The 11,210-nt window shown below is 51.5% G+C and overlaps 1 protein-coding gene across 1 annotated transcript; it reads right to left on the bottom strand.

The window, feature by feature from the left end:
- Positions 1-445: 445 nt before the first annotated feature.
- On the bottom strand, positions 446-10,853 carry LOC115326447 (U-scoloptoxin(16)-Er13a). The gene is made up of 3 exons (XM_029987325.3): positions 10,729-10,853; positions 9,887-9,998; positions 446-653 (listed from the first exon to the last, which is right to left on the bottom strand). Exons 1-3 carry the CDS (start codon positions 10,829-10,831, stop codon positions 557-559), a joined length of 312 nt encoding a protein of 103 aa, XP_029843185.2. The 5' UTR covers positions 10,832-10,853; the 3' UTR covers positions 446-556.
- Positions 10,854-11,210: the final 357 nt, after the last annotated feature.

Raw genomic sequence — 11,210 nt, 5'->3', positions numbered from 1 at the left:
TCTTGACTTTGTGATATTTCCAATGCGATATTTCCAAAAAAACTGGTGCTGACATGGCTTCCTACGCGATCAGTCTTGTCTCAAGTCTACGGCAGACATAGCCGAGTGTGGCGCATGGTGTGCTGGGTCCATATTAAAGAAGAATCTTTTTGGAAGCATGGAAACTATATTTTGACGTACGTAACATGTGTGCGAGGGTTCATCCCTTTATTGTCTTTGGCCTGACGGCAGAAGGTTTCGTTGGGGAACGCAAAGGTTTAGGATCACAAGTTCTATGGCAAAACCTATGTCAGCACGGCGGGTCGAGGCACATGTGTGAAGAGCTCCGTTCAAAATACGAGAGGATTCATCCGCATGGGCGGCTAATAGCACTTGGGATATTTACCACCGTTACACAGCTTGTTACATTCAACCCAGTAGGATCTCCCGTCCGTCTGTAGTTCGGTCATATAACACAAAAAATGAAACGAAAAATCAAGTGAATTGTCAGCGTTTATTTTGTTTGACGATGGGGTGCGCAGTACGACACGCTCTGTAAGGTTCGATACCGTTTCATTCAGTACATAGGACAGACGAGGATAGGACAGCAGCAGGGGAAGGATCCCGTTGGGTGATGCAGCTCGCAACCTTCTGGCACGTCGAGCCGACCGCATCTACGAATAGGGAAAAAATTTAGACCCGCACATTGGCATGGTATTCACGGCTTCGTGCCTTACCAGGAAAGAAAGGTGATAATGTATATTCTGGGGCCCATTGTCTTTGTTCGCTCTTCATCGGCTCTAGTTTTCTACGCGGACGCGGCTGTGGACAATAACTCCACGCCAATCTTCAGCACGGCATGGTGCGATGTCGACGGTCATCGACGCGGTACACAAGTTTTCATGACCCCCGGCTCCTCTAGTCACGCTGAACTTTGTGCTATACTGCACTGCTTAACCTCCGTTAACACTTTCACCCTGATACCCTCCTCCAGAATCGTAATATATACAGATTCTCAAGAAGCCATCCGTGCTCTCCGCCACTCATCTCCATCATCTGCCATCGCTATTCAGATTCATCGGGCAGCCATTTCTATCCGGACAGCCGGCCACCATCCCCTCATCGACTGGGTGCCCGCCCACAGCGGCATACCCGGCAATGAAAGGGCTCACCGACTTGCGCGCGCTAAACTTCTCTCCGCGCGAGCCGGGGCCCCTACTTTTCCTACGCCACCGGAGCTCACACCTGGCTCCTTTCACGATTCACACGAAGCCCGGCAGGAGCACGCCAGCCAATGGCGTCATTACCTGACTACTCAGGCTAACCCCCTTGACTTCCCCTCTCTTTCCCACCTTCCTCTCACTCGCCACGAGACCTCCCTTCTACAGCAGGTCAGGAGCGCTCCTCGCTCCCTCCCTGCTTGCAAAGATGTATCCCGAGGTCCACATCAACCCTCAGTGTACCCACTGCCACATTCCTGCTAGTCTCCCCCATCTTTTTTGGGACTGCCCGCTCCACTCAACAGCCCGCGTTCGCGCGCTCTCAACCCTCTCACCTCCCCCCTCCACTCTTACTGAGTGGCTCAACCCCCCATCCGCTCCTGACCCTGGTCGTGTCCTGGCGGCATTCCAGGCGATCCTCCGATATTTAGAGGACCCGCAGGCGCCCCCACTCGGCTCCAGGTTGCTCAAGCAATACGAGCCAATCATCGCCGCCGCCCGACGTCTCTCTGCCCCTGGTAACACCAGGGACACATAAGTCGACGAGATAAAAGACCATACAGCAAAGCGCATAGGGCGCTCATTCATTTGGTCTGTAAATAAAGACGTTTGAAAGAAGAAAGAAGAAGGGGCCCATTGGTACCAAGCGGCGCCCCTTACGTCATGCAGCTGCGGTGGCGCTGCCGTCGGTGCGGCGCATGGGCGCGAGCTTTTCATCACGCTATTCTGTTGTCTGCAATGCGGAGCGCAAGTTCGTCTGCTTCTATTTGCAGGGGTTGTGGTGACGTCAGAACGCCGAGCTCTGATTGGTTCTGGTTGAAGGATAGTGGGTATAGCTCAAGGCAGCTTGCTTTGAGGTCTACCCACTATTCTTCAATCAGAGCCAATGAGAACCCTGCGTTCTGACGTCACCATAACCCTTTGCAAAAGATGCGGAGGAGATTGCGCTCCGCATAGCGCGGCGACCAGACGGCAGACGCGAACTCGAAGATTTTGTGTATTGGAAATTTATCCATATACCTCTCCTATGTTCAGTCTTGTACACGTTACTAAAAAAAAGTAATCGATTACAATTACTATTACTCTTGGCTAAAAAGTATTCGATTAGATTACTTGATTACTCAACAGCAAAAGTAATTGGACATTACTTTAAGAAGTAACCGTTACTTTTCCGATTACTTTATTGTGTGAACGCTTACATCTTTAGCGCTCATAACAATGAACTACCTCCAACCGCGAAACCTTGCTTGTCACGAAGACCACGTAGGGGAAACATGGAATCTTGGCGTGTATTTGAACTGGCTTTGTTATATTTTGCATCCGCTTTAGACATTCTTCGGTTCTGGTTCTCACACGGGCTGCAAGTAGAAACCGTAAGCAGGATTTTTTTTAATTATTTCTGTTTGTGTGTGCGAGGGGCTAGTTTGAACTAAAGACTTACAAAGCTACAATCTGCTCCCTCAAACTTCGCCCTGACTGGCCTTTGTCACGCACTGGGGCTTTCCTGGGGCTTTCCACTCCCAGTCCCAGCTCGCAAAAAAAAAAAAAAAACGGATATTCCACAGAAACTGTACATACAAAGGGGTTCACATCGTTTCCTACAGCTCCGCAAATATCTTTATTTTTTTCCGTTCGAAAAAAGATGCAAATTTTATTTTTGTCATTTGAGGAAAAAAAAAAAAGGTGTGCGGGAAAGGGGGGGGGGGGGGTCCCGTAAAAATATAGTAACGGTTAGAAGTAATTTTTATTACTTCAAAAAGTAATCAGATTACTCTTGTGATTACTGCCTAATAAAAGTAATCAACTGATTACAAAGTTACTACAAAAAGTAATCGATTACAAGTAATTTGATTACTTGTAATGCGTACGGTACAAGTCTGCCTATGTTAAATGGTCAAATAAGGATGTCGACTCGCCAACTAGTTTAGCTAACGTGTAAAAGAAAATCACGTAACCAAGCAATACCGCTGCCTTTGGGATAAAAACAAAATCTAGAAATACTTGGCCAACTCGCCAACTCTCCCTTCTCCCCTTTTTCCCGCTAGAGCATGCACTTTCCTAATATATGCTGGGTGCTTTTTTTTAGGCCGTAGAGATTTGATTTAGAAAATCAGCTAATGCTTCACTAATGCCGCCTTGTCAGGTGAGTTATATCGCCAGGAGGCCATAATATCGGGGTCTAATCGTCACGATATGACGGATAATGACCAAACATTTTGATAATGAACTTTTAAGTTGGTGAATATTGCCGCGCCCAGGGCTGAGAAAGCAACGCTCGGTCACGGACCTCCAGAAAGTTCTCGTTTATTCATGTACCGCATGTAACTTCTATCATTTATTCCTGCTTTTATTTTCTAGAAAGTGCGTATTCATTCTCGCCCGATCACGCGACGCTCGAGCCGCTTTCGCCGAATCTTCGAGATAGCGACGCACTCTAGGTAAGAGGCCGCCCGCGACCTTGTCGAGTCAGTTTTCGCCCCAGCGTTCGACTCTGCTGTCTCGCCGACCTCGACGCTCGCGACGCTTTGTTATTATTTTCTATTCTCTTTTTGTTTTGGCACAAGTTCGCCACATTAAACGTTTAGTTCTTCCTGTTTATTTATTGTTATTCTGGTCACCACCCGTGACATTTTGGTGGAGGTGCGGGGTACCGCATGTCCGTGCAGCGCAGCCCTCCGAGTTCCCGCAGTACAAGTCCAAACCCCAGCTCCGGAGGACCCGACGAAGACCAGATCGAGACCCGGTCAAGTCGCCGCATCCGAGGTCTACCCCCGGAACACGGACTTCTGCCACCCACGACCAAGCCGAAGACGACGATGGCCAACCAGGCGCAGACCCCGGCCGCTTCTGCCGTTGTGTACCTGCCGATCGCACCCAGGACTCCAACGCCTTTCCACGAAGACGTCCACGAGGACGTTGAAGACTGGCTGCAACACTACGAACGTGTAGCCCGCCACAACGGATGGACGACTGAACAATACCTCCACAATCTCTACTTCGCGCTTGAAGGAACTGCGAGGCATTGGTTTGAAAACCACGAAGCGTCCTTCACTACGTGGGAGTCCTGCGCCGCGGAGTTGAAGCGAACGTTCCTCAACCACCACCGTCGGCAGCGAGCGGAGGACCTTCTCCAAACAAGGGTGCAGGGCCCCAACGAAAGCGTGACCAGCTTCGTAGAGGATGTCATGCGCCTATGTGCCCGAGCCGATCCGGTGGCAGCTGATGAGAAGAAGCTCCGCGTCCTCATGCGTGGCGTGAAGGCTGAAATTTTTGGGGGCCTTGTCCGCCATCCCCCGACAACCGTCGACGGTTTTGTGGCTGAAGCCACTAACATCGAGCGAGCGCTGTCGGCCCGAGCAAGCCATTACCATCGACTCGCCGGCGTGCCTGCTCCTCGAACCGCCGCATCTTGCCGACTAGACCTGAACGCCACCGGTGTCGACGGCCTTCGGGAAATCGTCCGGGACATCGTCCGGGAGGAGCTCCGCAAGCTGCTGCCTGCTGCCAACCAGCCGGCTGAGCTGTCGATCGCCGAAGTGGTGCGCGAGGAAGTCCAGCGGGCAATTCAACCGGAGGATCCTGCCTGCGTAGCACCACCCGAAGAGCCCGCCCTGACCTACGCCGCAGTGGCCCGACGGCCACCGCCTCCTCGCCGCACCTATGTCACGCCGCCCCGACGTCAGTCTCCTGCGCCGCAGCACGACCGACGCCACGACGACCAGGTCCAGTACGCCTGCCCGGAGCCTCGCGCACCCCGCAAGACCGACCTGTGGCGAACGCCCGACCGACGCCCTCTGTGCTTCCATTGCGGGGAAGCGGACCACACCTACCGCCGATGCCCATACCGACGACTCGGGCTACGCGGGTTCCACCCGAACGACCCGCGCCCCCGTCATGGTGAACGCCCTATCGAGATCGACGAGTACCTGCGACGACCTCAGTCCCCCGAGCCTGCGTCCCGCCGAGAGTTCCGGTCGCCGTCACCGCGACGTCCAGCTTCGACGATGCACCGACCGCGACGTGAAAGCCTGTCCCCCCTCGCTCCTCGCCGGGGAAACTAGGCGCGGCAACCCCTGGAGGTGGAGTTGCCGAAGACGACCGACGCCAAGATCCTCCACGAACGTCGGGGGGCCCCCACTCGAACGCCACCAGAGACCAAAACGACGCCGCTGCAGTGGTGTCCAATACCCTAGACGTCGTCATCGACGGCCACGACGCATCCGCACTCGTGGACACCGGAGCAGACTACTCAGTCTTGAGTGGGAGGCTCTCCCGCCGCCTTCGAAAAGTCATGACGCCGTGGGATGGACCACAAATAAGAACCGCCGGAGGACACCTCATTACACCAGTCGGGAGATGCACCGCTCGCGTCGAGATTCACGGCGAAACATGCCCTGTGAAGTTCGTCGTTCTGCAAGACTGTTCGAGGGACGTCATTCTCGGAATGGACTTCCTGTGTGAATACGGCGCCATCATCGACCTTGCGGAGAACAAGCTGACGCTTCGGAAGCCTGCCCCATCGGTGGAAAATACCAAACCGACGTTAGCTGCAGTGCGAGTCCTCGCCAGCCACGTAAACCTGCCGCCGCTGTCGAGTGTCTTTGTGCCCGTCGGGACCGAAGGAGCCACCTGCGGTGTAGCACTGCTGGAAGGAAGCGTCCAACTTCTCCTCGGACGAGGGATTGGCATTGCAAGAGCCGTAACCGAGCTCCAGGACGGGCGTACAGTAGCCCTTGTCACCAATTTCCGGCAAGAGTCGCAGCACCTTACAAAGGGTACAACTGTGGGCTACGTCGAGGAAATTGAAGACTCAGCCGGGATCGCCGTGATCTCAGAAGACGCCTCTCCGACGCAGAACAAGACAATCACGTCCTCAGAGCTCGACATCGACCCATCCCTCCCAGCCCCACAACGACGACAACTTCGTGACCTTCTCGCCGAGTTCAGTGAGTGCTTCTCCACGTCGTCGAAAGTGCGCCAAACGACGGTTGCGAAACATCGGATAATTACTGATGACGACGCACTCCCTGTGCATCGGCCGCCGTACAGGGTCTCCGTGAAAGAAAGGGAAGCCATCCAGCAGCAGATACAAGAAATGCTTGACGACGACATTATCCAGCCCTCAAGCAGTCCGTGGGCTTCACCGGTAGTCCTGGTGAAAAAGAAAGACGGGACTCTTCGGTTCTGCGTGGACTATCGCCGATTGAACGCCGTAACAAAAAAGGACGTCTACCCACTGCCACGCATCGACGACACCCTGGACCGACTACGCCACGCCCGATACTTTTCGTCGAGGGACTTGAAGAGCGGGTACTGGCAGATTGAGGTCGACGAACGAGATCGTGAGGAGACGGCCTTCGTCACGCCGGACGGACTGTATGAGTTTAAAGTAATGCCATTCGGGCTGTGCACAGCGCCGGCAACCTTCCAGCGCGTTATGGACACCGTCCTTGCCGGCTTGAAATGGCAAAGCTGTCTCGTCTACCTCGACGATGTTGTGGTCTTCGCAAGCGAATTCGACGAGCACCTGAGACGACTGCGAGCCGTTCTACAGGCCTTCAAAGCTGCTGGGCTGACCCTCAAGCCTTCCAAGTGTCGGTTCGCCTATGGTGAGCTCAAATTCTTGGGCCACGTCGTGAGTGCTCAGGGTGTAAGCCCTGATCCCGCCAAGACGTCCGCTGTCGCCGAGTTCCCGAAGCCATCGGACAAGAAGACCGTTCAAAGATTCCTTGGGCTGTGCGCCTATTACAGACGTTTCGTTCGTGATTTTGCGCAGATTTCTGCACCGCTGACGCATCTGACGAAAGACGACGTGCAGTTCCAGTGGGGAGAGGAGCAAGAGCAAGCGTTCGACGAACTCAAGCGAAGGCTCCAGTCGCCCCCTATCCTCGGACATTTTGACCAGTCGGCGGAGACTGAAATCCACACGGACGCCAGCAATACCGGTCTCGGTGCGGTACTCGTTCAGCGACAAGAAGGGGCAGAGAGAGTAATCGCTTACGCAAGCCGGGCGCTGTCTAAGGCAGAACAAAATTATTCAACAACCGACAAAGAATGTCTTGCTGTCGTCTGGGCGATAACCAAGTTCCGCCCGTACTTGTACGGGATCCCGTTTCGCGTGGTCACAGACCACCACGCCCTCTGCTGGCTCGCAAACCTCAAGGATCCGTCCGGACGCCTCGCCCGCTGGAGCCTTCGACTGCAGGAATTCGACGTAACCATTGAGCATAAGTCCGGCCGCAAGCATAATGACGCTGACTGTTTGTCTAGGGCTCCAGTCGAACCTCCAATCTCCGGCGCGGAGGACGATGACGACGCCCGTTTTCTAGGCGCAGTTGACGCTACCGACATGAGGGCACTGCAACGCGGCGACGCGGAACTTAGCTCCGTGATCGACAGCCTCGAAGGTCGAGGAGGCTCTGTCCCACGGGTCTTTTCTCGGGACCTACCGAGCTTTGTCCTGCGGCGAGGCGTGCTCTTCAGAAAGAATTTCGGAACCAGCGAAACCCCCTGGCTACTGGTTGTCCCTGCCAGCCTCCGAGAAGAAATTTTTCAAGCGTGCCACGACGACCCAACGGCCGGACATCTCGGCTACAGCAGGACCCTTGCCCGGATTCGTGACAAGTACTACTGGCCAAAGCTTCCGAAGACCGTCCATCTCTACACACGATCGTGCCATGAGTGCCAGCGACGCAAGAAACCACCGTCAAAGCCAGCAGGTCTCCTTCAGCCGATTACCCCGCCAACCAAGCCCTTCCAGCAAATTGGAATGGATTTGCTGGGTCCTTTTCCACCGTCGACGATGGGGAACCGCTGGATAATCGTCGCCACCGATTATCTTACTCGTTACGCCGAGACGAAAGCCCTTCCTTCGGGGACTGCTGTCGAAGTCGCCAAGTTCTTCATCGAGTCCATCGTCCTCCGCCATGGCGCCCCCGAAGTACTGATCACAGACCGAGGGTCATCGTTTATGGCACAGTTGACCCAAGAGATCCTGCGTCTAAGCCACACGGAACACCGTCGAACAACGGCATACCATCCGCAGACCAACGGGTTGACGGAGCGGCTCAACAAAACAATCGCCGACATGGTCTCTATGTACGTCGACGTGGAGCACAAGACCTGGGACGAAGTGCTGCCCTACGTCACGTTCGCCTACAACACAGCAGTGCAAGAGACCACAGGAGTGACGCCCTTCCAGCTGGTGTATGGCCGGGCGGTGACGACTATGCTAGACTCTATGTTGCCGCACGAGTCAGTCAACGACGGGAGCGATGACGCCCAGGTGGTTGCTCAACGGGCAGAAGAGGTCCGCCAGCTAGTCAGACTACGAATTCAAGACCAGCAACATGTCGACGCTCGCCGGTATAATCTTTGCCGCCGCGACGTCCACTTCCAGCCCGGAGACAGAGTTTGGGTGTGGACGCCGATTCGTCGTCGCGGTCTCAGCGAAAAACTCCTGAAGCGCTACTTTGGGCCCTACAAGATCATCCGACGCCTCGGCGATCTGAACTACGAGGTTCTACCCGACGGAACGCGCCCATCTGCAAGACGTCAGCCGCGACCCGAGGTGGTGCATGTCGTCCGGCTGAAGCCGTATTACGAACGATAGGACTCTCCACTATCGTCGACGAGTGAACTGTGGACTGTGAACTCCGGCTAGCAATTCTGCTGTCCTTTTGTTTTTTGTTTTCCGTTTTTGTGCTGCATCGGGACGATGCACTTTTAAAGGGGGGGATAATGCCGCGCCCAGGGCTGAGAAAGCAACGCTCGGTCACGGACCTCCAGAAAGTTCTCGTTTATTCATGTACCGCATGTAACTTCTATCATTTATTCCTGCTTTTGTTTTCTAGAAAGTGCGTGTTCATTCTCGCCCGATCACGCGACGCTCGAGCCGCTTTCGCCGAATCTTCGAGATAGCGACGCACTCTAGATAAGAGGCCGCCCGCGACCTTGTCGAGTCAGTTTCGCCCCAGCGCTCGACTCTGCTGTCTCGCCGACCTCGACGCTCGCGACGCTTTGTTATTATTTTCTATTCTCTTTTTGTTTTGGCACAAGTTCGCCACATTAAACGTTTAGTTCTTCCTGTTTATTTATTGTTATTCTGGTCACCACCCGTGACAATATGAACACAAGATTAAAATTACAAATTCGCTAAACGTCACCGAAAACAACTATGAAATAATTTTCTAGAGACTTGAAGTTCGGGGGAAGCTCATTTGTGCGCTGAAGTTACCACTCCTGCAAATGGCGCTAGCCTCGCGTCATCGAGGTTTCCGTACCTCCAGCCTTGCGCATGTTGCGCGAGTGGTAAATCTAGTACGCCACGGCGCTTTCCCACGCCTTTAAAATGTTTCTTAAATTTACTAACGTAGTGGTTTAGAGTGGACCTCTTAGCAAGCTGCTAATTTAAGGTATATGTTTATTTTCTCAAATTTAAAAAGTAATGAAAAACCATTAGCTATTTTTTTTACGTACAGTGACGATTAGCCCCCTATCTTATGGAACCTTGCCGTAGAACTTACCTGCACAGACTGCGTTAGTGTAGATTCCACGGCTCTCTTAAAACAGTTCCAAATCATTCTGTATAATTCACGACAAAAAAACACCTTTATTTCTATTTGATATCGGCACATAATAAAATATCTGCACATAATAAGCGGATAGTTATCATGGTAAACAGTTACCTCTGTATCAACAAGGTTCCGTTTTCTGCGTCGCAGGTCCAAGCTTCGCAGGGATCGTTTTGAAGATTCAGCGTGGTTGATTCCATCTGGAGACCGCCGTAGCTGCAGTTTCCTGCGAAATTTCAAACTCTACCATTTGTTTGAGGGAAAAAGAAAATACAGCTAGTTACAATTAAGCAAAAAAAGACGTAGAGTGTTTTATCATCTTATACACACAATTTGTGACAGAGTTAATTATATATGAAACTTTTTCGTATATGTGTCTCAATAGAATGGTTACGTGTTTTCACAATCAGTTGAAAACGTGGTTTTTGTTTAGTAGAATCCTGAAATAGTTTGGGTATCAATCCTGTGTTTTATTGAAAGCGTGAATAGTCGAATAATCCTTGAAAGTTTCCATATTCAAATTTTTTTATGTTAGCTTATATGTGTGAGAAGGTTTTTGTGCTTTAACCGACGCATTATATTTGAATAGAACTACTTGACTGCGTTATACATTCTGTAAACAATTACCCTTAAACGTTTTTGAAAAACCCAAATATTGACCAGAAACATTTTTGTAAGTGGTATTGTTCCCATTAAACTCTTATAAATACAGAGATAAAAAAATCAAATCGACTTGAATGGTTTTGTCTACAATGAGAGCAATGAGTAGATTGATTAACATCCCCCAATATTCGCTACGCCTTTGGCGATAAGATCCAGATCAAAGTGTTTTCGTTAGAGATCTTTTGCAAGGTAATCACGAGTTTGATCCAAGACATATAGTTTTTAACTTCTAGGCACCAAAAACAAATTCTGCCACTGAGGCGTTAAAATTTCTTATAATACAAGTCGCTCACCATTCTTTACATTCACGTTGATAACTTGGAAGGTTGCTTTAGAGAACTGAGGCAACACTGCAACGCCAAGGGCGAAACAACTGAAATACACAGCGAATTGCATTTCCAAGATGTGATCGAAGCGGTGTCGAGTGTAATCTGTGCTCGGGCCAAACAAATGTTAGGCCATTCCTTGTTAGAGGCAGGAAGCCCTTGAGATATTTTTTTTTTGTATATCCGGTAGCTGCAAGGTCGTTAATGATACGGCGGTCGGCAACGTTCGGATATTGCTGCGGTGTTTTTCATTTCTTTAATATCAAATATATCGTTTTAGGTATCAAATTTTTTGGCCAATAATTGGTGAAAAAAGGTCGTTTCTAAATTTTTATGAAGCTGATGGCCTCGCATGTTAAAAGGAATGTTTACTCCAGTTTCAGTATTGTTACGTTGGTTTTATACTCGATGTTGCGTTTTACTGCTGCTCGCTGAATCTACAATTCGGT

Source organism: Ixodes scapularis, unplaced genomic scaffold (genome assembly GCF_016920785.2).
Source record: "Ixodes scapularis isolate PalLabHiFi unplaced genomic scaffold, ASM1692078v2 PGA_scaffold6__148_contigs__length_123643588, whole genome shotgun sequence".
Classification (NCBI taxonomy): Eukaryota; Metazoa; Arthropoda; class Arachnida; order Ixodida; family Ixodidae; genus Ixodes; species Ixodes scapularis.
Note: the sequence above shows the minus strand (reverse complement) of the source record. Positions and strands in the feature narration are given on the sequence as shown.